The sequence below is a fragment of the Callospermophilus lateralis genome, chromosome 13 (assembly GCF_048772815.1).
Source record: "Callospermophilus lateralis isolate mCalLat2 chromosome 13, mCalLat2.hap1, whole genome shotgun sequence".
Classification (NCBI taxonomy): Eukaryota; Metazoa; Chordata; class Mammalia; order Rodentia; family Sciuridae; genus Callospermophilus; species Callospermophilus lateralis.
In genome coordinates, this window is record NC_135317.1 from 63,301,491 (window position 1) to 63,327,534 (window position 26,044).

A 26,044-nucleotide genomic window follows, 5' to 3' on the forward strand; every position below is an offset into this window, starting at 1 on the left:
TTCTGTTTCCTCCATGGGGGCCTGTTTGAGAGGAGGCCATGGGCCTGCTAATTGTCAAAGTGGCCCTGAGAGCTCCTTAAGAAGTCAAGAGGGAGGCCGAATAGGAAATGGCCACCTTCAAAGATACAAAAGATAAGCGATGATCAAGTGAAACAAGCCACAATTTCGGGAGAACAATAGATTCAGAATAACAAGGCTGGAAGGGGCTAACGTACCATGTACTTGAACCTCGCCATTTTTGCAGAATAAGATGCCCAGCTCCAGAGAGGTTTGAAGTCCACACAGCCAATAGTTCTCCTGACTCACATTAGAGTGCTCAGATTACTTCCTGGGGCTGAGAGCAACCGGAAAAGAAAGTTCTACATGCCTTCTCCTTCCAAATGCAATTCCCAACAAGTCAGGACAACCTGCCCTCATGCTTTTGATGAGCTCATAGCCCAGGAGTTCAGCAGGGCCTCCGGGTGACTGCTGCTGCACCACTCGTGACCTTGGAGATGAAGGTCAGGGTGAGACACTTAACTGCTCACCTGCATGGCTTTAAGCCCCGGATATCTGGGAGACCTGTTTCCAGCCCCAGCTATCAGGAGAGCACACAGGTGAGGCAGTGCTCACAGCAGATGGGTCTCCTCCCTTTACTCCCCATTTACCCAGATCAACCATGACTCAGGCTGGACCACGGGCCTCTCTCTGCTGGCCCTGGCTGCCCCAGTACAGCCACTGTCTCTGGCTTTCTCATGCTTTGAGGCCTTTTTACACATTATAACCATCATCTGAAATCTTCCTGTCCCCAGCTCCTCCTCTGCCTGCGCAGGTCCTGCTTATCCCAGAGGCCCCAGCTGGGACATCCCTTACTTGTGGTAGGCCTTCCCGAGATGGGGTGAGGTGTCTCTCCTAAGGAACCCTCTCTCCTGGCTGTACACAGTCATCACACTGGATGGTAACCGTCTGCAACTATGTGCAACAACACACCCAGTTCTTCCATGGTCTGCACTGTTGTGAGAAGTAGCTCACTCTATCCTTGTGGCAGATGCAGAGTGTTACTTTGCCCATTTCCAGACGAACAAACTGATTCAGAGGGGTTGAGTCTCTTGCCCAAGGTCACACAGTGAGTCATAGAGTCAGATTACATGAAGCCAGTTGGGAGGACAGGACAATGGGCCCTCCAGATTTCTCCTTCAAGGAGAGACTATGCTGGCAGGGCCATCAGGAGACTCATCTTCACTCTGAGCCTTTTCACGTACAGCTTCAGCAACTTAGAGGCATGCCCTTCCCAGGGTATCTCTCCATGCACCAATCAATGTGGGGTACAAAAGCTTGGTCATCTCATTTCATGGGGCCATTTTATCTGCAGAACTCCCCAGGGGAGGGCAGAGGCCTTTGCTGGACCCACCTTATAGCTCACCTTCTCCCTGGCTCAGTCCTGCTTCCTTCTTGCGGGGTTGATTCCAAGGCTCCCCAACAGTCACCCTATGAATCAGCTGCCACCCACAGCCACAGTTGCTTGGTTCCAGCAGTGCCTGGTGGTACAGGCCTGGCCTCTAGCATGGGGTCAGCACACAGCAGTGCTCAACACTGATCTGTTGGATAAAGGAGTAAATGCACAAATAAAGAGACTGTGTGGTTAAGGAACGTGCATATTCACCTTCCAGGTCCCCAGTAGCTGTTACTAAGTAAGTAGGTGGCCATCATGTTTGCCAAGGGCCTGCTCCCCCGCTGACATCCTTGGGCTGCCCCTTTGTCCTCTGAACACTTGGTACAATGGGGAGGTGGCCCTTCTGCCTGCCCATGTGTTTTAGTAAGCTCTTTTGTTGCTGTGACAAAAGACCTGACAAGAACAATTTTAGAGGAGGAAAAGTTTATTTGGTGCTCATGGTTTTGCTCCAGAGCTGGGGCCTTCTGGAAAACTGAGGCAGTGTGAAGACCTCCCCGCTTCAAACCCCAATTCTTATGACCAAGTCAACGATTTCAGACATGGTGCTCAGAGGAATAGGAGTGAGTTCATTGAAGGGATAGGAAAAGGGGAAGAGGACACTTTCAAGGGAGAGGGTGGGTCCTCTCAAAGAGGAGAGGGACAGCCAGTCTCTCCAGTTTTATTGGGGCTCCCAGAGAAGTTTCCAGAGTCCTGCCCAAGCCCACTTACTGACTTTAGACTGACGACAGGATAACCTCAGACCTTCAAGTCCCCACGGCCATGACAACTCTGGGCTACCTGGGCCCATGTTGACCAGTTCTAATAGGATACCTCACAGGATTTTATGGTTAGGAGGAAGCATCCTTATCGCACTCAGTTTGGGGATCTGGTCTATGAAGAGTCACAAAAGTTTCTTCCTTCAGGGTGACTTGGGTTTCTCTTATCTACCTTGTTTCAGGCCTGCATTTCTCCTGCAGATAACAGATAGTTTGCTGTGGAATGTGACATAACCTGTCCACTTAAGCCAGGACTAGTTGCAGGAAAATTGCTTCTTGGAGAAGAAAGCATGTGCAGGTCAGTACAGTGAGCTCATTTCATAGAATTATTCCCTTAACCTGGCATTCCCACCATTGACACCTGTCTGCTCCCTAACAGTTTCAGGGATCTCAGTTGATGGTTGGCCGACTCCATGGCTCTGGACCGAAAGTGAGGCAGAACATCATGGCGAAGGGTGTGGAGGACAGAAGCAGCTCAGGACTTGCCAATCAGGAAGGTGGGGAGAGAGAGCATGAGCACTCCATTCACCAGGGGCAAATAAAAAGCCCAAAGACACACTGCCAGTGACCTATCTCCTCCGGCCACAGCCTACCTGCCTGTAGTTACCACCCAGTTAATCCATTCAAGTGGATTAATGCACTGATTAGGTTAAGGCTCTCATAACCCAATCCTTTCACCCCTAAACTTTCTTGCATTATCTCACACATGAGCTTTTGGGGAACAGGGTTTTGTTGTTGTTGTTTTGGTACTGGGGATTGGACCCAAGGGTATTTTCCACTGTGCTACATCCCCAACCCTTTTTATTTTTTATTTTGAAACGGCGTCTAAGTTGCTTAGGTTCTCCCTGAGTTGCCCAGGCTGGCCTTGAACTTGAGATCCTCTTGCCTCAGCCTCTAGAGTCACTGGGATTATAGGCTAGTACCCCCATACCTGGCTGGGGGACAGCTTATGACCTAAACCATAACACCGTGTTATAGATAAGGCAGTTTGGGTGTACAGAAACAAGGCTAAGGGCAAACTGGAATGAGTTCAGGGTGGAGTCCTTCTTGGGGCAGCTAGCAGAAACCAAAACCCACAGACAAACTCTCTCCTGCTCCTCAAGTAAGTCATTCATCTCCAACCTTCACCCCAGCCCTTGATCCTGCTCCTAATGCTCCCGAGTCCTCAGCCCCACACCCCTGCAGCTCCAACCAGCAATGGGAAAGCAGCCTCTAATCCGGATCGTGAACCTGGAGAGAGGAAAACCGCTGGTGGATGGACAGGCAGGTTGTCTCTTTCCTCCTCTCCTTTCCTTCCCACCCCGGTGGGGTCTCTCCAGTCTGGCTCACCCCTGAGCTCTCAGGCCTCCTTCCTTTTCCCACCAGTCAGGGACAAATGAAGAGGGGGCTGTGGGAGAAGAGCAGCTGCAGAAGCAGGACACTTAGTATCCTACCTACCAGGGTCTTAGTAAACTTCATATTTAACCTTAACAGATAAGGCTCTGGAGTAGATACCATTTGCTCTACTTCACAAAGGAATCAAAAACAAACCCTGAAATTTGAAGAAGCTGAGGAATTTGTCCAAGGTCACATAATTAGAAGATCAGAAGCCAGGTTTTTTTCTGATGCCAATACTGTTCCTATTATGCGGGGGTGTGGGGGGGTGGCTTTTGCAGCCCCTGGGGCTTTGGCATGTGGCCCCAGGATCCTGGGGTGGACAATGGAAGCCTGGTTCAATGGAAACAAAATGACTAGTCAGTGGGAACAGTAACTGCAGCTCTAGAAATAGGCCAGGCATGGAGACATTGCAAAATAAATGCAACACCGCGGATTCAGGGCCACACATCCCCTCCCTGGCCAGCCCTGTGTCCTCCCTTATGTGCCTTGACTGTTAAGCCACCCCAGCATCTCCAAAATCCAGAAGGTGGTGGGCTGGACAGCACCTCCGCTCTTTCTTGGAGCCCTCTAAGAATATGGATTAGCTATAATTCCAGTGGCTGGTGAGGCTGAGGCAGGAGGCTCACAAGTTCAAAGCCAGCCTCAGCAAAAGCAAGGTGCTAAGCAACTTAATGAGACCCTGTCTCTAAATGAAATACAAAATAGGGCTGGGGATGTGGCTCAGTAGTCAAGTGCCCCTGAGCTCAATCCCCAGTACCAAAAGAAAAAGAATATGTGTTGGATGGGAGTACATGTAAACCTTCTCTTTTCCTTGTGGTCACTGGAGGTATGAGGAGCCTGAGAAGGAGTAGAAATAAGAGGCAGCTGAAGCTGACAGAAAGAGCACAGCCTTCGGTCTGGTTTCAGCATCCCCTGACCATGGCCTTGCAGTTGACTACCCTGCAACTTCCCTAAGTTCAGTTTTCCCGTCTTTAAAACCTGGGTAATCAATGATGTTAATGAGAATGAGAGGAGAATTAAATAAAATATTCTAACACACTGCCTCCCATACCTACTAGATATTGAATGCAAGTTAGTTTCTCACCTCCAATCCCACAAGCCCCAGTTCTGAGACCAGGGGAGGTAGATGGGATAAAGAGCTCTTGGGATTCTATAAATGACTAACTGATTTATGAATACAGAAAGATGGAGAGAAAAATTCAAGTCTAGTTTTGGATGGAAGAATGAGAGCTACGAAGAAAGTTCACAATTGATATATGTTTACTTTTTAATTTTTCTCTAATTTTTTTTGTTTGTTTCTGCTTTATTGCTGTAGTTTTTATTGTTTCACAGTACTCACTAAGTTGCCCAGGTTGGCTTCAAATGTTCTCTTTACTCTTAAAACAATTCAAAAAGATAAACTTGTAAACATGTTTCTCCCTTAGATATGCCTTCACCAAAAAAAAAAAAAAAAGGTCATTTCACCACTCTTTATCTTTTGTAAGCAATTCCAAATATTTCTCATAGCAAGCTAAAAACAAAACCACTCTTGATTATGAGTGAAGAAAGCAAGTGCAGGTTAGAGGTGATTTACCCTGGATTTGCAGGGACAGGGAAGGAAACATGAACCCTTCAGTCCTATTTCTTTCCAGTTCTTTGGCTCTGATTTTTATGTCTGGTTTGAACCAGATGCATTTGTTTAGAGCCTTCTCACCAGGTTACACAAAAGGAATCACCTGAGAAACACCTTTTTAAAAAGCAAAGCCAGTCCTCAAGGTGCTGAATTCTGATCTCATTTGTGTCTCTAGACACAGCTGAAGTTTGGAAAGCATGAAGCACCCCAGGGGTGCAGATGTGGCCCAGGCATCTAGCCATCAAGCCTTTGTTCTCCTGTGCCCTGCTCCTCCCAGCCCCACCCCAGGTGCCCCTGCAGGGCTGGGCACCCACCAGGCTCTGGCACTGAGCCACTTAGAAGATCTGAAGAGATCTCCTTTTCCCCTCGGCTATGATGTTCAGCGGAGTGCTTTTGGCTCAAAAACAACCTTGCTTCTGGAAGAAAAAAAAAAAAGTATTATTTTCCCACATTTCCCTATGAATGGTCAAGGGAGTTAGAATTTTATTTTATTTTATTTTTTAATTCAGGAACCATCTGGCCTTTTGGCAAAACTATGGAGCCCCTCAAATGCAGCCTTAAAGGGATGCTGAGTATGCCCCTCCACTCTCCCCCTTATTTGCCAGTGCCGGGTACTGGGGATTGAACTCAGGGTTAACTTATATGTTCCCAATACTCTGAATTAACTTCATTTCTCTGTGCTTTTGCAGAATCAGGAGTCCAAAAAAGACATGACGAGTACAAACCCCCTAACATCAGTTACTAAGTCAAACACTGTGATCACCTGTCCCAGGGACTTCTGGATGGCATAGAGGAGGTCTGAGTTCAAGTCCTGATTCTGAGAGCTTCTTGGTCACAAATGCTGAGGGGCTCTCTGAGCAGACACAGGGCTGGTCAGGGGCATCAGGGTGACTCCATGGTAGCTGAAGATACTGGTACCTTGCCTCTGTTTTTGCACTAAGCCTATAGCAGGTGGGGACCCCATTACTCCAAACCTGTTAGCCTAGGGTCTGTTCTGCTAGACTTCAAGGGAATTGATCCTTTTGATACCTGGTGATTCAGAACCTCTCCTTCCACTGGCCTCTTGGAGAACAGCTGTAGATTCCTACTGAGTTCCCCAAGGATATCTCTGCCACTGACCATCACCTGCTGTACCAATTCTCAGGCTTGGCAGGAGCTCCAAGAATCTCCCTCCGGCAAGGCAAAAATCGAGGGAGAAACCAACCTTCACACACACAGACAATAAACAAGCTGGGATTTTTATTTTCATCACAGGGCAAGAAAGGGATACAAAAGAAGCCTCTTGGTTGAGCCAGTAAAGGGAAAGCTCTAAAATTTAATTCTCAGTAGGGTGTGGCCCCAGATACTAAAAAACAAACAAACAAACAAACCAAAAAAAAATGAGAAAGAAAAAAGAGTAATTTGCAACAAGATGCAAATTCTTAAATTCAAAGAACTGATTATGAGAACATCCCGGAGCCCTGCCCACACAGGGGAAATGACCACACAGGCTGGGAGAGGGTTTGAAGTCCATCTCTGCATACTTGAACCTGACTCCCAGGACAATCCCTGTGAGCTTTGACTTTTGACATTCCTGAGTTAATTCTTAACTAGGGCCAGATACGCTTGAGCTTGCAGTTTTTCCAATTTGGGGGTTGAGGAGGAGCTCTTCCTTGGACAGACTTGTCAGGCAAGAAAAGGCCCCAGCAGCCCTGGTCCCTTCTTTGAAGCACACTTCCCATTCTCCAGCCTTCACTTCCTGTGACCAGAAACCCTCACAGGTCCTGCCTGTCTTTCCTTCAGCCACAGCGTTTTCCTCTACCTGGGTCTGTCTCTCCTTTTCTCCCATGCCAGTGTTAGCCAGACAAGCTATCATAATCTCACATGTGAAAATATGCCATTATCAACTTTCACCATTTGGGCTAAAACAAGACTGTTTACTCTTTTCCTCACAAATGTTCATTGGGCCCTTGTGAATCTTCTTTTTTTTTTTTTAATATTTATTTATTTTTTAGTTTTCGGCGGACACAACATCTTTGTTTGTATGTGGTGCTGAGGATCGAACCCGGGCCCCACGCATGCCAGGCGAGCGCGCTACAACTTGAGCCACATCCCCAGCCCCCCTTGTGAATCTTCAACATGAGCCTCCAGAAAGAGAAGCTGAGTCCAGCCTTATAGCGACCACTTTCTCTTCCACCCATTTCTTTTTCTGTCCTGTCTGTCTTCCTGTGTTCTCCACCTCTCAGTGCCTCCTGGTTGGGCTGGATGCATGCGGGAGGCAAGAGTGCAAAGGTTTCCCTGTTATGCCCTGGGAAACCTCCTGGGGTAATGGGTTGCCACTGATCTTACAGACACAGCAGAACAGTTCTGGACATTTCTACAAGCAAACCCACATCATTGTCCCCAGACGGGTTTTAAACATCACCATGGCACCCTTCGCCATCCAGCTTTCCTTTGTTCCTACATAGGGCCAAAGGCTCTGCCCTTTTGAGATTCCCCACCACTGAGCACCCAGTCCTGACTCCTGACTTCCAGCCTTCTCTTCCAATATCCTTCTTACCCTGTTTCTACTTCCTTCACCCCTGTCTCCTACTTAGTGGTTTCTTCGCTAAATCTACACTTTCATTCCCAGGTTTTGTGTCTCCCTCTCTCTTTTCCTCCTCCCCTGTGTTCAGGACAAAGCCTGAACACTGAACATTGGCCTGGCATAGAGGAGCAGCTGAGTAGCTGTCAGGAGGGATCTGACGCAGCTAGGAGGCTTATGATGAGCCAGCCACACATTTGCAGGGGGGATCTGGCCAGCTCCAAACATGTGGCTAAGCTGGTCTGGGATGAACCAGGTACAGTCCCTCAAATCAGCTGTCCCGGCCACCCAGCCTGTGTCCAAACTGCCCTTCCTCCTTTCCTCAATGCCAGTTGCTCATCTGTGCAGAGACAGGTAAAAGTGACCTGCTTTTATCTACTTTAAACAGTCGTGACACAACTGTGAACACGGTTTTCAAAGCATCATAGAATTTAAAGAGACTCCCCCCCGCCCCTTTCTTCCTTCTTCAAGACTGTAATTAAACTCCTGGTGACAGAGTGGTAGAGGAAAGAGATGGGGGAGAATGACTTTGGAAATAAACAGTTCCTTTGCTGCCAGCAGAAATGAGGCAGCCTAAGGCTTTAAAAGCAGCCCTGTCAGCCAGAACCTCTGCAGGAGAATCTAGAAAACCCTCTGATCCCAGGTCAACATATGTTTTTCCTGCTCAAAATTATCATCTGCTCATATCTGTCAAGTGTCTGTCTCCATCCTTGTCCCTGTCACCTTCACATGAAGCTCTCACCTTTATAAGATGCAAACTAACTCTAATTCCCAAACTCAACCTGGCCTAATTCTCTGCAGGATTGACTACCGGATCCACCCGTGTCCAAGAGATGTGAGAAGCTCAGCAGTTGGCCGGGGATGGCACCATTAGAACATTCTTCCAATTCAACAAAGAAAGACATTTTTTTTTCTCTTCTAAGTTTTTCTGTGAGTTCAAGTCTGAAATGCTCCTGGGTTTGCACTGTTCCCGGAGCAGAGGCTTCTATTCCTTCTTGTGGTGCCTGCGCCGGTGGCTCTTGTTAACGCACAAAGGATACCACACTGGTGGCTACTCCAAAAGGGGCAGAGTAGGCCGCTGCAAATCCTTGCAGGCCGATGACTATGTAGCGACATCCTTTGGTGATGACCTTTCCGACATTCTGTTTTAAGGAACAAAAGAGAAAAGCAAAGGGTTAGGTTAGGCCACTTTTTAATTCCATCACAAGCCATGGTGACATACAGAAAGAATGCTTCTGTATTGCTGGTGTCCAGTGCCCAACCCAACATTGGAACATGTAGGGCCTCAGAACAAGCACCATCTTTGCAAGCACAACAAACTAAAACCCCACTCCTCTTCTCTGTTCCAGCTAAAATTTACTGGAGCATCTGTAGACTGGGTCAAGTTCTCCTTCATGAGCCTTGTCTGAAAGCCCAGCCTCTCTGCCCCACATATTTGTCCCTTTTGTGACATTATCCAAATACTACACACATATAAGTCTTGTGTTTCCAAAACAATCCTATGCTTCTTGAGGGTAAAAACTGGAAAAATGCTTTCTTGGAATCTTCTCTCTCCCTTTCTGCTGGGGCTGTCTCTCCCAGGGGACACCCAAGGGATTCAAATGGAATTGCAACAGAAAAATTAACAACTCAAGGGCTAACATTTATTGCACTGTTGTCCTTAGTCATTCTCTCCCCACCATTATTCTTGGTGACGTCAGGGTCCATGAAGCTGACCTGGACCTTATCTCACACACCTTGTCTCTCAGCCCTTTGACTTTCCCAACTACAATAACCCCACTGACTGGTTTCACTTAAAATTCCTAATCCTGGATCACGAAGTTTGCTCTGACTTCCAAAGCTGACTGGTCAACCCCACCATACCAGTCTGGTAGGCTGTCTTTCCCCTTCTTCCACACACAGACTCCTACATCTTCCTGTCAAGTCTCCTTACCCTCAGCAACCTCCATACATTAGATGAGCCCACTTCTTTCACTGCAAAGATGAGACATTGTCAGGGAACTTGTTCACCTTCCCACCACTCTCTATAAACCTATTTGTACCTGCCCGTGGTTTCCCACCCCTACCTCTCTAGCCTGTGTGACACAGAGACAATAGCTCTCTTCTGGCAGCGTCATTCCCTTGACACTTGCTGTCGTCTTCTCTCCCATCATGCCTTTGGCTTTTCCTTATCCAGCATCACCCTTCCTTTCTGCGTTGGGTCATTCCCAGTAGCTTACACTAATGCTCAGGTGCTACACAGCCTGCCCCAGGTCTTTGTTGTCCTTCATGCCAAACCAACTGAAAGAAACATCCACATAAGGTCACTGCCTGCACTCTCTATTCCCTCTTACTCTGGCTCCTGCCCCCTCCTATTCGGGGGGCTGCTTGGCCATCTCCAACCTCCCTGTTACCTGATCCAATAGATAACTTTCTGCCTTTCCCTTCCCTGACCTCTCAGCAGCTTCTGACATGCTAGACCATAATCTGCTCTAATGCTTTGTAAATTAATCATTTGGCCCCATTGACTCCATGTTCTCTCAGTTGTCCTCTGATTCTCAGGGAGCTACTTATCCCTCTTACCAAAGATTAAAATGTTGAAGGACTCCTTTCCCCCTCTCTGCCCCCCATGCCTACAATCATTACTTAGGTTGTGTCATCCATTTCTAGGACTTGAAGTATCTCCAGGATGCTGATAAATCTTTAGCTCAGATATTCAACTCTACTGGAGATCCCCACTTGTTGAGATCCTACAATCCCTTTGGCATATACTCTCCTTCCTTGCACTAAACAAATAAACCTAACTTGGGCTACTGGCATGTCCCTGATGGCCTTTGGCTATTGGGCTTCAAGAAGAAGAAAGTACAGCAGAGTTAAATTTATCCGGATGGTAAGAGGCAGACTAGAAGTTTGATGCCAAAGAAATAATACCTCAGAACCCATTCCCTTAACCACTCCCTAACATACTTCCCCTCTGTAATGGAGGCAGTATGTATAGTTAACTGTTCACTGCCTGGCAGTGAATGGCAGCCCCATTGTTTACTTAACCTTCCTTGTGCTCAGCTTCCTCGTTTTTTTTTTTTTTTTTTTTTACAATGGAAATATATAGCAACTACCTCATTAACTTCTTTTATTTTATTTATTTGTTTTAATTAGTTACACATGACAGTTCAATGACCTTGACATATCATACATTTGAATCAGATGGGATATAATATCTCATTTTTCTGAGTGTACAGGTTGCAGAATCACATTGGTCATGCAGTCACATATATACACACAGTAATAATAATGTCTGTTTCATTCTACTATCCTTCCTATCTCCCCAACCCCTCCCCTCCCCTCCCATCACATTTCTCTACCTAATCTGACACTATTCTCCCCCCCCATCTTCATACATGTATTTTGTATAATGATGAGGGTCTCCTTCCACCATCCATGCATTTCCCCTTCTCCCTTGTTTTCCCTCCCACCTTTCTTCCCTATGTAGCCGTAATCTTCTTCCCATGCTCTTCCTCCCTACCCCATTTTGAGTCGCCCTCCCCACTTATATCAGAGAAGACATTCAGCATTTGTTTTTTTTGAGTAACTTCACTTAGCATAATCTGCTCTAATGCCATCTATTTCCCTGCAAATGCCATGATCATTAGTTTCTTAAGAAGATTAAATGAGCTTATTCAAAGAAAGTATGTAGTTTCTGGTTTTTTTGTTTGTTTGCTTGTTTGTTATGTTTTGGTGGTGCTGGGGATGGGACCCAGCGCCTAGAGCACGCTGGGCAAATGCTCTACCCCTGAGCTGTGCCTATAAAGGAGAGCACTTAGAATTGTGCCTGACATAAGCTCCAGCAGCCTGGGTACCCACAATGTCAGCTAGTATTCCTGTAAAATAACATTTACTTCTTATTGTTACATAGGAATTTAGATGTGTGTCAGTGACACGATATGTCCATCTAAGATATTTTGCTCTTTTCGGGAAAGTCTCTTAAGAGTATAATTTCCTAGGATTTCTGGCTTACTTGAGCTTTCTGCTAATTAAATGTCAAATTCCCCCACAATAACAGAGTGAGGGCAAGAATTCTCTTACACCCATCAAGGCATCCCCAGCATGCAGAAAGATCCCAGGTGTTTCCTTTGGTACCTCTCTGGTTACAAGAGGAGCTTTGGGAAAACTGGGTGCATCTCTGTCCTCTCTAGACACTGCTTGCTGGGTCACTGCCTCATTAATTTCCCAGTGAGACACTGCTGTGCACATGAGCACGTGTATGCACTTGTGTGTGTGTGTGTGTGTGTGTGTGTGTGTGTGTGTGAGATGTTGCTAAACGATACATTTCTATAATTGTATGATGATGAGAATTAGAGAATTTTACTTATATGTTTGAAACAACAACCAAAACCATGTTTTCTGGGAGAAAGTGTAATAATTGAGAAATCCTTTATATACAATGCCACAGTATCACAATTGCCTGCCTTAAACTTGACATTTTTTGGTATTTGTACATTCATTTTAACCTGATATATTTTTAAATTGCTTTATAGCTTCATCTTTGCAATATAGGAGGGAATTCTACTAAATTACTTCATTAACTGGAACACTGTCAAAACAAAGAATTGAGAAATACAATGCAAAAAAAAAATATGAAGTATCAAAACTTCCATTTTAATGTATTCAGGGAACAGGCTTGGGATTACTTTTTTATTTTTTAATTTTTTTTTTTTGTACTGGGGATTGAACTCAAAGGCACTTAACCAATGAGCCACAGCTCTTTTCTGTATTTTATTTAGAGACAAGGTCTCACTGAGTGCTTAGGGCCTTGTTAATTTGCTGAGGCTGGCTTTAAACTCATGATCCTCCTGCCTCAGCCTCCTAAACTGCTAGGATTACAGGCATGCCCAACTGTGCCCAGCTGGGAGTCTTTGATTTTGATTTGAGAAAAATTAATCTCTCAGAGGGGCACTGAGGGAGCATTTGTGTGCCAGGCTGAATGATGGCCCCCAAGATGCCCATGTCTTAATTCTCAGAACAAGTATATATGACTCTATTAACTTACATGGCAAAAGAGATTTTTTTTTTTTTTTTCAGAAATGATCTTGAGATGGGGAGGTTATCCTAGATTATCCAGGTGAATCTCATTTTTGTGCTGGATATGGAAACCAGAGCCTCATACATGCTAGGCAAGTCTATCACCACTGAGCCACATTCCCAGCCCAGGTGAGTGTCCTTATCAAGAGAGACGTAGGAGGACTCCGACAGAAGGAAACGTAATGATGGAAGCAGAGAGACAGACAGAGATTTGAAGAGTGTACACTACCCACTTGGCAGATGGAAGAAGGGGGCTTCTGGAAGCTGCAAAGGGCAAACAAATGAATTCTCTCCTGGAGCCTCCAGAAGGAAGCAGCCCTGATGATTTTAGTTCTGCAAGACTAAGTTGAGATTCTAGCCTAAATTCTAAAACAAATTTATTGCAGAAGAATAAATTTGTTTGGTATTAAGTCATGAAGTATGGGGCAATTTGTTACAGCAGCCATAGGAAACTAATACAGATAGGAGGGCTTTCTGCAGGCTCATTCATATTCAATTCGTATTCAATCGATCCCTAGTGAGGCCCATTTCAAAAAGGAAACCATCTATCCTCAAAGATCACTTTCTCTGAACACAAAGGTCAAGTGTTCAGTTGTGAAATGCAGTCAGGACCTGAGCACCAGCCTCTAGTGGGTAGTCAGTGATTTTATTCTGAGTTAGAACTCACTTAAAAACCCATAAGGAGCTGGGTCCACATCCCAGCAACTCAGGAGGCTGAGGCAGGAGAATCACAAGCTCAAGGCCAAGATCAGCAATTTAGGAACTAAGCAACTTAGTGAAACCCTGTCTCAAAATAAAAAATAAAAAAGCCTGGGGATGTGGCTCAGTGATAAAGCATCCCTGGGTTCAAGCCCTGGTAACAACATCAACAAAAATAAAAAAAGAAAGAAAGAAGAAGAAGAAAACAAAACAAAGAAAAACAATCATGAGAAACAGCCACCTCTCCTCTACCCTCCTAGATGATAATAGTCAAGAATTACAGAACCCTTGCTAGGAGCCTGGTAGAGTCTCCGACTTCTTCGTGGATTAACGAATTTATTCTCACTACTACCCTATTATTATCTCATACTGCAGATGTGGATACCAAGGCAGAGAGGGAAGCATACATAGCCTAACCCAGTAGGTAACCAGGTACACCTTTTCTGCTTGCTTTCTTTTCTTCTTTTTCCTTTTTTCTTTTTGTGGTGATGGGGATTGAACCCAGGATTTAACACACACTAGGCAAGTACTCTACCGCTGAGTTAAGTCATCAGCCTAAAACAAGGGGCTACTTCTAATGGCTTCTATTTCCCTTCTCCAACACCCTCCTACCTACATGATTAACAAAATAGAATTACTTTTCTTACCTACACCTCCCCCTTGTTGTTCCCAAGGGCATCTGAGAAAGGCAACCTGTATTATTTTTGTTTGTTTGTTTTTTTAAGTTTACGGTTCTAGGGATCAAACCCTGGACCCCACACATATTAGGCAAGTGCTCTACCCCTAAGCTATACCCTTAGGCCCAAAGTGTTACCTTAAGCTAAGTTCTGAGGAGTTTTCCTTCTTTCTTTATGCCCACTGATCCTGCACAAGAAGAGGCCAGGCCAGACTCAAGTCCTAGCTCTCTCTGTGCTCTCTGGCTATGGTGGACTTGAACAAATAGCTTAACTTCCTTAAACTCCAGCCTCCTTCGCTGCAAAACAGGGATAATCATAGCTTTCCAAGGTTGCTGAGAGGATTCAGAGGTCCTGCATATAAAGTACAAAGCAGGGCACAGGCACCCTGGAGGAACACAACAAATGTATGTTCCTACCTTTCTAATGCCCAGCAAATAGCATTTGAACAACAATAAATGCACCATATGCATGTTATTATCGTTACTTAAAAATCTACTGGGAACATTAATCTCCAGAAGAGTCCCAGGAACACAGGCTTCCAGAAGGCTGGACCAGCTCAGCATTAGGGTCTAGCCCTAGGAGGGACTAGGTGGGCAGCCTGGGAGTGTGAGCCACCCTTTCATGTTCCACAAAGGCAAACACATTTCTTTAAATAGAAGCAGGAAGGGGCTAGGGTGAGGGATCTGAGAAGTTAACAGAATAGGAATTGAAAGAAAATGTGTTTGTTAATAATATGGAGCTATTTGTACATCATTCCTTATTCTACTGGACCGAAGTAAGAAAATGTCACCTAGTGACCAAAGCAGCTAAAAATTACCTCCTATATTCCTAGCTGAGCCTTAGTTGTTCTCATGGCTTTTCAGCAAAAAGAGACTGCTGTTCTCTTCCTCTTTGTTGGAGACTGGAACCTTCTCAGTGGGCTCTGAGAAAGTGGAAGACAAAGTCTCTCTTTTGAATCCCGACATGGGAATGTTATCTCCTTTGGCCTCCTGGGTCTACTGAACTAACATGTAACCTTCTAGAGCTTTCGCATATATACTTCTCTGTTCCTTCCACCATGGGTAACATTCCTTTTCTGTCAAAATCTTTTTTTTTTTTTTTTTTAAATTCAGGGAAAATTCACATAACATAAAACTAACCACTTGTAGTACAATTTAATGGCACTTAATACATTTACTTCTGTTTAATTTCAAAACATTGTCATCATCCCCAAAGGAAAGCACACACTCCGTTAAGCAGTTATCTCTACTCCTTCCCCCAGTTCCTGGCAACCATCAATCTGGGTTCTCTTTCTCTGGATTTACCTATTCTGGATATTTTTTTTATAAATGGAATCCAAGAAACGTTGTGTAACCTTGAGGTCTGGCTTATTTCATTTAGTACCATGTTGTTTGAGCATCATCCATGTGGCAGCATACATTAGCACTTCATTTCTTTTAATGGTTGAATGATATTTCATTGAATATACATACCACACTTCATTCATTCATCCATGATGGACATTTGGTTGTCTTTACCTTTTGGCTATTCAGAAATAATGCTTCTATGAACATTTGTGCGTAAATATTTGAGTAGCTGTTTTCAATTTTTGTTGTTGTTGTGTTATATACCTAGAAGTGGAACTGCTGGATCACAGAATAATTCCATGTTTAGCTTTCTGAGGAGCCTCCAAATTGTTTTCCACGGTGGCTGCACCATTTTACATTGCCACCAGCTGTGTACAAGGGTCCCAATTTCTCTGCATTCTCACAAACATTTGTCATTTTACATTTAAAAAAAATAGCCATGCTAGTGGGTATGACTGGTACTTTGTTGCTATTTGGTGAAAACTTAACTAATCCTTCTATGTCCAGTGTTTAATTCACCATGATTGGAAGACTTGCCTGGATTTTACTCATTCTCATTAGGAACCGCTGAGCTCCATGAAGCTCCACAGTAGTGCTCCAGTTATATCAAGTCTCCCTTGGAGGCTGTGGGTGCTCTAGGGCAGGGCTCCATTGTTTTCAATTTTGCATTTCTAGTGCAGGCACAAAGCCTGGAACAGAGTAAGTATCCCCAAAACATCAAGTGCTAGCCCCTGAGCTGAGGATTCCATATCCTCAGCCTACCAGCTAAGAGGCAAATGCTGGATTCTTTGGGCTCAAGATTAACCCTGGCATAACCTCCAGACTCAAAGTCCCAACTTTTTAGTTTTAATTAATATATATTTAGCCACTGTCTGCTTGTGTACTGCTTCCAAAGCTGATGACATACCTTTCAGAAAATGATAAACCTAAGCTCCCTGTGTGGAGACTGGAATACTTCAGGTTTGATAAGAGATCACTAAAGGACACATATATCTGGACAATAAATCAGGTGGAGCACATGGCCTTTGGCCAGGACACATTGAGTTAGTTCGTGATTCTTTTCTGGTGACCTTGTCAGATCAAGGGAGCTTGATCAAGATCAAGCTTCCGATGCTTCCAGGTAAGGGGACCTGGTAACTGACTTTGGGCTTTGATCTTTGGGAAGGATACTGTCATTCAGGGCCATCTCCATGTTTCCCTTCCTCCTCCTGAACCTCTCCCTCTCCTCCAAGGCAAATGGCAGAAGGCCTCGGAGTACAGACACAGTTGGTCTCAAAAGTAGACTTAACAGGTGCATATGAGCATCCAGGACCCGGAAATAACCCTGGAGTTTCAGGAGAATAATCCAAACATTTCTCAGCTAGTGGGATATCATGGTGAGGAGGTTTCCAGAAAACATAAACTTGGCTGGAGCTCTCTACTTCACAACTGGGTCACCTCCTCCAAGTCATCTAACTGCGCCAAAGCTTCAGTATGTGCATCTGTAACACAGAACTGATTCTTGTCCTGCGCAAGTAAAATACGAACCCTCTTGGGCAAAGCCCTTTGAGAAGGTTATTCACCACCCACCCGTAGAGGATAGTGGGCACCACGCAACCCCGCGCCAGCCGGGATTGTGTATGTAACACCACGCGCCTCTGGGGAGGGAGTGGGGCTGAACCGAGTTGCAGGACACCCCAGATAAACTGAGCCGCGACGGACCATCGCGACCGACTCCCGCTCTCAGCTGGTCCCTGCAGAGCCCCGAGTGAGAGAAGCGCCAGAGCCCATCCGGGCTGTGCTTGTGCGGGGGTGGGGGGCGCAGGTAGGGGCGCCGCGGCCCGGATCCCGCGGACAGTGGCAGTCCCAGGTCCCTACCTTGCCGTACTTCTTCAGCTTCTGCCGGTACTTTTTCTTGGGCTTCTCGCCCGGTGCCGGCTCCTCCAGCGGCTCGTAGCGCTCGGGCAGGACGGCGAGGTGCACCCTCCTGGCGCTGCGGTTCCCCGCGCGCCGCCCGCCCGCCTCGCTCTCTGCGGCTTCGTCCCCGCACTCGAGGTGCTCCAGGATGGCGTCCGTGTCCTCCTCCCTCTGGGTCCGCGCTCGTCCCAGGGGCCCGCGGAGAGGGAAGCTGTTCGCCGCCTTATTTCGGAGCCTGGCTCCCACCGTCATGATGTCGCTTGCCCCTCCGACGACAGTCTAAGAGCGAAGACGCCAACCTTTGCTCCCAGTCCGCTCCTTCACACCCGCCTCCCGCCCCAACCGGGTCCCCGCGGGGGACTTGGGTCACAGCGCCCCCTGGCGATGGGATTCGGGATTACGGCGACTTCGCCCGGGATTGACCCGTCCAGGTGGCGAGAGCGCGAGCCCGACCGCCTGCATCCTACCTGTTGCGCAAAGAGGTGCAGAATAAACAAAAGCTCAGTGACAATGCAGGTAGAGAACACGCTCAACCGTACTTACAACGCAATGAATGAACCCCAAACAACGAGACTCTATTTGCCTACATTCAAGATTGTGATAGAGCTGATGCACCACAGCTCTATCAAGGGTGTGAGGAGAGGGTCGTGATAATAATACGATATTAATGGGAATGCATCTTGATGGCAAATCTTTGGGATAAGAAAATGTTTATCAAGTACCAGAAAAGTCCATATTTTTCTAAGACGTATTCAGAAACACCAAACAGTGGGTCCACAGTGTTCATCACAGTGACACACAATGAAAAATTGAAGCAAGCCATCAGGGATGGGAAAGCTCAATTCCAGTGCGTATGACAGGGTATGTAATGAGCTTAAAATCATGATTTGCAGGATATCACTCTAGGAGATATGCATTGTCAGTGTACTAGGAATCTCAGCCCCCTTGGAAAGCCTGGTGGTGATGGTGGTGGGTTGTGTTTTTTTGTTTGTTTGTTTGTTTTTGGTATTGAGGATGAGCCCAGGGGTGCTTCGCTTTACCACTAAGCCACATCCGCAGCCCTTTTTATTTTTTATTTTAAGACAGGATTTTCCTGAATTACTGAGGCTGGCTTCGAACTTGTGATTGCCCTCCCTCAGCCTCTCCAGTCTCTTAAGATTACCAGTAACATCCCCCACTATTTTGTTTATGAGACCAGTTTCTCCCCTGTTGCCCAGGCTCAAACTGCCCTCCTACCTCCGCCTCTGGAATAGCTGGCACTACAGGTGCTGGCCACCTGTAGAACAGTTGAAAACCAATCTCCAATAGACTCTTGTTACCAGCTTTTACCTTTCTTTTTATGTGGTCCAACATCTCTGAATTGTGAGGAATATGGAAATAAACATAACATTAACTTAATAAATATTTTAACATTAAAGTTGGAATAAATTTAAAAATAATTTGGATATCTTGGTATAAGTATGTGAAATGTTTATGTAATTTAGCAGATTAGAATATAAAATTAGTTTGGGGATTCCTATTTAAAATGTGTAATCAAGTACTTAATTTAGATTTTCTTAATTGACAAGTAATAAATGATTTAAATTATATTTAATATTTTAAATATACATAAGCTCTGTAAAATACTATTCCACATATATAGTTCAATTTAAGGTAAAAGATAAAATACATATAATTTTATGTATTTAGAAAAATTACATACTCTTGTTACATAATTGAAGTGCTTGAAGACAAAATCAGATATTAAGTTTGTAAAAGTTGCTTAAAATGTTTAACAGAATTAAATTAAGTAAATGGTACCTTCAAACACACATACACACACACACACACACACACAGGGATTGTGAAATTATTAATTTGTAAATAGTTTAAAACAATATGGTATTGAATTTTAAAAATCAAGGGAAAGTAGATTTGTGGATCTTTAAGTTTACCTAAAGCAACTACTAATTTTTAAACAAATAGATACCCTCATAGTCCTTTTTCTTTGTATAAAATGAACCTCAGAGATGCCCAGACTGCTTATCAAATGAAGACAGAGGTAGAGAAACGGCAGGGTCTAACATGTGTTTTGTCTATACAAAATACTGTTTAACTATCACAAGGCAAAACCCTAGAACAAGTGAAAACCAATCTCCAGATTAAAACTCTCCCACTGGAATCATCAGTGATTGAGCAGGATTCAAGATGTAATTGGAATCCATCCTTATGTTGTTTTCTGTTGTATTTTTAGAAGTTACTCCTGCCCAGTGTTTCCCTTGCTCCTGAGTGGAAATTTAGACAGTCATATAGTGTTTCTGCTCCCATTGAAGTAATAAAAATTCCCAATGTTGTTAACATAGCCTCACTTTATATAATCTTAAACCTTTTTTTTTTTGGTGCATTCTTCTTTTTTTTTAAATACAGGACAGCAGTGGAATGCGTTACAATTCTTATTACACATATAGGGCACAATTTTTTGTATCTCTGTATATAAAGTATGTTCACACCAATTTATGCCTTTTTTACATGTACTTTTTTTGCATTACAAATCTTTTTTTTTTTTTTTTGAATTTTTAAATATTTATTTTATTTTTCAGCAGACACAACATCTTTGTTTGTATGTGGTGCTGAGGATCGAACCAGGGCCGCACGCATGCCAGGTGAGCGCGCTACCACTTGAGCCACATCCCCAGCCCGCATTACAATTCTTAATACACATATATACCACAATTTTTCATATCTCTGTTTGTATATAAAGTATGTTGGCACCCAATTCAAGTCTTCATACAGGTACTTTGTATAATGATGTCCATCACATTCCATCATCCTTGCTAATCCCCTACCTCCTCCCTTTCCCTTTCACCCCTCTTTCCTATTTAGAATTAATTTAATCCTCCCATGCTCTCCCTCCCTACCCCACTATGAGTCAACCTCCTTATATCTGAGAAAACATTCAGCATTTGTTTTTTGGGGATTGGCTAACTTCACTTAGCATTATCTTCTCCAATGCCATCCATTTACCTGCAAATGCCATGATTTTGTTCTTTTTTAATGCTGAATAAAATTCCATTGTGTATATATGCCACATTTTTTATCCATTCATCCACTGAAGAACATCTAGGTTGGCTCCACAGTTTGACTATTGTGAATTGTGCTGATATGAACATTGATGTGGCTGTGTCCCTGTGGTATGGTGTTTTTAAGTCCTTTGGGTAGAGTCCGAGGAGAGGCATAGCTGGGTCAAATCTTATAATGTTTGATTCCATGTAATACTCAGGAACTTGGACTTGATTTAAAGTAAACCCTCTCTCCTTCCTCAGGCAGCACCTTTAGTGAGCTGTCCATTTTGTATGTGGTGAAAGTTATGGGACAGGACAATTTCTTTTCTGGTCTCTCTCACTTATGCTTCTTGGTTTCCCAAACTTGCAAAAGGGTTTCTGAACCCTCCAAAGCCAAAATAGAGAAGAGAGCAGAAAACATTCTTCACTGGTGTTGCCCAAGATGTCCTCCCACCCTTAGGACATGTATTTGAAGCTGACATTTTCCTTTGTTCTTTAAGGGCCCTTGTTGGGAATGCTCTACTCTATTGGTCATGACACTGTAAATGTCCTCTAATCCCCAACTGCCTGTGCCTTCTTCAATCCCCAGGAGTCCCATGTTTCACTAGGGCTATGATCTCATTGTTTTCCACAACAATCTATGTGATGAATTCTAACACCCAAAGTGATGATGTTAGAAAGTGGGGTCTTTGGGAGTGACTTGGTCATGGGGCTGGAGGCCTCATCAATGGGATCAGTGTCCTTTATAATGAAGTCTAAGAGAGACTTCACCCCATCTACTGTAATGCCAGATTCATGGGACCCCAATAGACCTCCAGGAGCCGAATCCAATGCAATCACACAAGAGTCTTTATTGCAAGCTCGAGCCTGGACTCACAACCGGTTCCTACACAGCAGTCCCAGGGAGTGAATCCTGGCCCTATGTTCAGTGAGATTTTATAGGATTTGGGGGATACTCTATGCATCACAACATCACACAGCAAATCATTTCGCATTGAGGGAAAATCAAACAACAACTCTTAACATTGATTAGCACATTCACCGGTGGGAACAAGTTGACAAGTTGGGTAGGGGTGATTGGTTAGTACAAGAGAGGGATTCCTTTGAACTGATTGGTTTAAGCCATGATGGGTGTACATGCTAAACTACATGGTTTCCCAACATGTTATCAACCACCATAAATTACTGGGGGGGGGGGTCATCTGGTATCCCAGGTATTTTCCCTGTCTCATGCTGGTTGGTGGTTGGTAGGGGGTTGCTATGGGTCCTCACCTAGCCTGAGTCAGGGACACCTGGCACCACAGATCTCTCCTGTTAATTGTAGATAAACAACTCAGCAGGGTGGGTATGTGCCTAGGAGTGCTCTGTGGGTCTTTGCAAAGACAAGGGTCACTCCGCCCCCCCTTCCTTGGACAGGCTTTGAGATAGAAGCTGTTTTCAAAAATGGAGTCACATCAGTTTCTCACTACCATGTGAGGATACAGCAAGAAACTGAATCTTGATCTTGGACTTCCTGGCCTCCAGAATTGTGAGAAATAAACTTCTGTTGTTTATAAACTATCCAGTTGGTGCTATTTCAATAGAGTAACCCGAATAGACTAAGAACAAACTGTTTCTCCTATCCCAAGCCTGTGAATCCTTCTTGATGTGAAGACAAGATTTGATACAGGAAATTCAGTGCTTCCAAATCACCCAAAGGACAGGAAAAGCAGACTGTAGTCCAGGCCACCTCCAGTGTAACTCCACAAAAGCTGTTGCCTGTGCCACAGTCAGGAGGTTGGGACACCAGGAGGCTCCCCTGGAGCTGTTGGCTGTAAGGACACACCACCTCCGATGCCATTTAGGAATCCTCCCCACCCCCCAGTTAGCTACAGCCCCACCATACCTGTGTATTAGTCTGCTAGGGCTTCTGTAACAATGTTATTGTAGACTGGGAGGCTTAAGCTACAGAAATTTATTTTCTCACAGTCCTGGAAGCTAGAGGTCAGAGAGCTCAAAGTGTCAGATGTTTGGTTCTCCTGAGGCCTCTTTCCTTGACTTGCAGATGGCCACCTTCTTTCTGGGTCCTCACATGCGCTTTCTTCCCTGAACGCATTCCTGGTGCCTTTTTCTATAAGAACATCAGTCTTAGTGGATTAGGACCCCACCCTTCTGACCTCATTTAACCTTAATTACCTCTTCAAAGGCCCTTCCTCCAAATACAGTCACCTCCTAAGGTACTGGGAGTGAGGGCTTTAACATAAATTTTGGGGAAACACAACTTATTTCGTAACAATCCTTGGGGCTGCACTGACAAAACCCAGACACCCCTGCCCTGTCTCTTCACATCCCTAAGACTGGACCTAACACTGGCATTCTGGCACTGAAAAAGCCAGTCCTGCAGGACTGCTTGCTAGCAGAAGCAATTCCAATAGTGGAAGCAAGGTTTCCGTTCTACTCCTTCCAGAACTCCTGGGAGTCACTTGATTAGCCCAAGCTAACTTGCTTAGTTTTCTTGAGTCCCCAAGGGAGACTGAAGCATGCTTTTTTATTTTTATTTCTCCTCCTCCTCCTCCTCCTTCTTTTTTAACTTCCTAGCCTCTAAATTCTAGAAGGAAGGAAGGAAGGAAGGAAGGAAGTGTTATGCTCCAATTCAGGACCCCCAAAGACCACCAGAGACCCAAGATCGATGTAAGCAGCAAAGAGGTGTTTATTGCGAGCTAGCTCGGTCCTCCGCACGCGCACACAGCAACTGGTGATGCTGAGAGACCCCGAACCCAGGGTTTGCAGCAGTTTTATACATTCTTTGGAGAGGGCAGGGACTTCACATACATCATAGCCTCTTTTAGCAAATCATCACACACCGCGGGAAAATCAAATAACAACTCTAAAACATGATTAGCACATTCACTGGCGGGAACAAGTTGTCTAGGGGTGATTGGTCAGTACAAAGGGGATATTCGTTTGAACTGATTGGTTTAAGCCAAGAGGGGTGTACGTGCTTAACTACATGGTTTCCCAACACCATAAACTACTGGGAGGGTCATCTGGCATCCCAGGTATTTCCCTGTCTCATGCTGATTGGTGGCTGCTAGGGGGCTGCTATGGGTCCCCACCTAGCCTGACTGAGTCAGGGACACCTGGTGCAGCAGATCTCTCCTGTAGATAAACAACTTAGCAGGGTGGGAATGTGCCTAGGAGTGCTCTGTGGGTTTTTCCAAGGACAAAGGTCATGTCCCTTCCTTGGACAGGCTTTGCTCTGAGATAGAGGCTGGTTTTTCAGAAGGAAGGAAGGAAGGAAGGACAATCCACATAACTGCCACTGGAATCTTTCTTTATTAGTAAGAATTAGTAAGCTACCTTTCAAAGGAGATAAGACACTGGAGAGCTGAGACTCATGAAAATGTATTATCTGTGATTGAGTTAAAAAATGTTTAGATATCTCAGAGGCTTAAGAACAATTACTTACATGAAATAACTTGCACAGAAACAGTTATGGATATTTTTCCATTTGTAGACATATAAAAATCTTTTGTAATAAGAGTGTAAATTGAGAGAGAGATAATATGAACCTGAAGTTGTATAAATTAAAGTTATTTAAAATTATTAGGTTTTTTTTTTACAGGATAGATTTAGTTGGAAAAAGAAATATAACTTTGGAGCTGATAAAAACGGGTTATAAACCATGAAACAGGAACCACCATTTATCCCAGTTATCCCACTCCTGGAAAATACCCAAAAGACTTAAAATCACCATACTGTAGTGAGGTGGCCACATCAATGTTCATAGCAGCTCAATTCACAATAGCTTAGTTATGGAACCAACTCAGGTGCCCTTCAGTAGATGAATGGATAAAGAAAATGTGGTACATGTACACAATGGAATATTGCTCAGCCATAATGAAGAATAAAATCATGGCGTTTGCCAGTAAATGATGAAACTGGAGACTCAATCAATCAAACAATGATTCAGCACAAAAATGAAAAGTTATGATATCCCCAATTTTTGCAGATACAGAAGCAAAGTAGCAGGGTACAAAAGAGGTTATTAAAACAAATTTATTATCATAGCGTTGATGCTTCTGTTTTGTAGAAGGCACCTAGGAAGACAGATACCCTCAAGGAGATGAAGCTTCCTGTTAAACTCTCATTCATGCTGCTCTCCAATATATGCAAAATGGTCCACTTTTTTAGAATAGATGAAAGACATTTCAGATATAAGCCAATATCACTTATCAAGTGATGTAAGCCAAGTGATATAAGCCAATCCCAAAAAACCAAAGGCCAAACGTTCTCTCTGATTGCGGATGCTTATTCACAATAGGTGAGGTGGGGGAGTGGAGGTTCACCAGACTGAATGGAGGCAATGGGCAATGGGAGGAAGGAAGGAGGGTATGGGAATGGGAAAGACAGTAGAATGAATTGGACATAACTCTCCTATGTTCATATATGAACACACGACCAGTATAACTCCACGTCAGGTACAGTCATAAGGATGGGAACTTATACTCCATGTATGTTCACTTTTAAGTGCCAAGCAAGCTCACTTTCTGCATACCTGTACCCAGAGCAGCAACTCGTGCAGGTTTGGAAACTGCCAGGGGGGGCTCACCCATGAAAGACCTGTCCATTTTTGGAATCCGGCTTTTAATTTGTGTGTGCATAGATTTGGACCTGTGCTATTATTAGATTGGAAAGCTCTCTGAAACATTCTACATCAGAAGCAGAATCCGAAGTCTCTGGAGGATCATGTTTTAAAGCATACTACCTGACATTTAAAATAATTCTTTAACGATATAATGGAATTGTATCTTATTTGGCTGTAATTATCTAAAAGACCAGAATATTTGGAAGACTACTGAGCCATCTGTGCTTAATAATATGTATAACAGAAAAATATGTGTATGGGGCTAGGATTGTGGCTCAGTGGTAGAGCACTTGCTTAGCACGTGCGAGGCCCTGGGTTCGATCCTCAGCACCACATAAAAATAAATAAAATAAAAGCATTGTGTCCAACTACAACTAAAAAATAAACATTAAAAAAGAAAGAAAAATATATGTATAGCGAAATAAGGTCAGATTTATGACCTTATAAGTTAAAGTAATATTTTGGACAAGATCTAAATTCCCTGCATTCATGTTTTCTCCCTTACCCACAGAATGTCATTGTAATATGTATATTATTAGAACACACACATGTGTATCTAAAACACACACATGCATATACCAACAGCACAAAGCCACACTGTGTAGTATCCAGTGGGTCTCCAATATCAGTGTCCCCTGAAAGAAACTGGAACTTAGAAAATCAGCTGATTGTACTTCTGGGGCCAAGAATGTACAAAATGGTCCTGGAATATTTTGTTGCCCCAAACCAAAAACACTTTAAAATTTGTGTGGATTTTGGTCAAAACTGTCAAATTTTGTTAAGGCTACATGAGCTGATTCAAGGACTCTTTTGGCTAAATTGTGACTTTCTGAGCACCAAAGAAAGAACTAATGACTACAGATAGTTCAAACAGATTATATTGGTGGAAGCTATGAGTTTACCACAGTGTTTTTGGGGAAAAGATATAGCACAAAGACAATACAGCTCTAAAAGACTGTCA

At 44.3% G+C, this 26,044-nt stretch overlaps 1 protein-coding gene across 1 annotated transcript; it reads right to left on the reverse strand.

Moving 5' to 3' along the window:
* Positions 1 to 6,393: 6,393 nt before the first annotated feature.
* On the reverse strand, positions 6,394 to 17,739 carry C13H1orf115 (chromosome 13 C1orf115 homolog). Its single transcript, XM_076873078.1, has 2 exons — positions 17,377 to 17,739; positions 6,394 to 8,881 (listed from the first exon to the last, which is right to left on the reverse strand). The coding sequence occupies exons 1-2, from the start codon at positions 17,665 to 17,667 to the stop codon at positions 8,762 to 8,764; spliced, it is 411 nt and encodes a 136-aa protein (XP_076729193.1). The 5' UTR covers positions 17,668 to 17,739; the 3' UTR covers positions 6,394 to 8,761.
* Between the last annotated feature and the right edge of the window lie 8,305 nt (positions 17,740 to 26,044).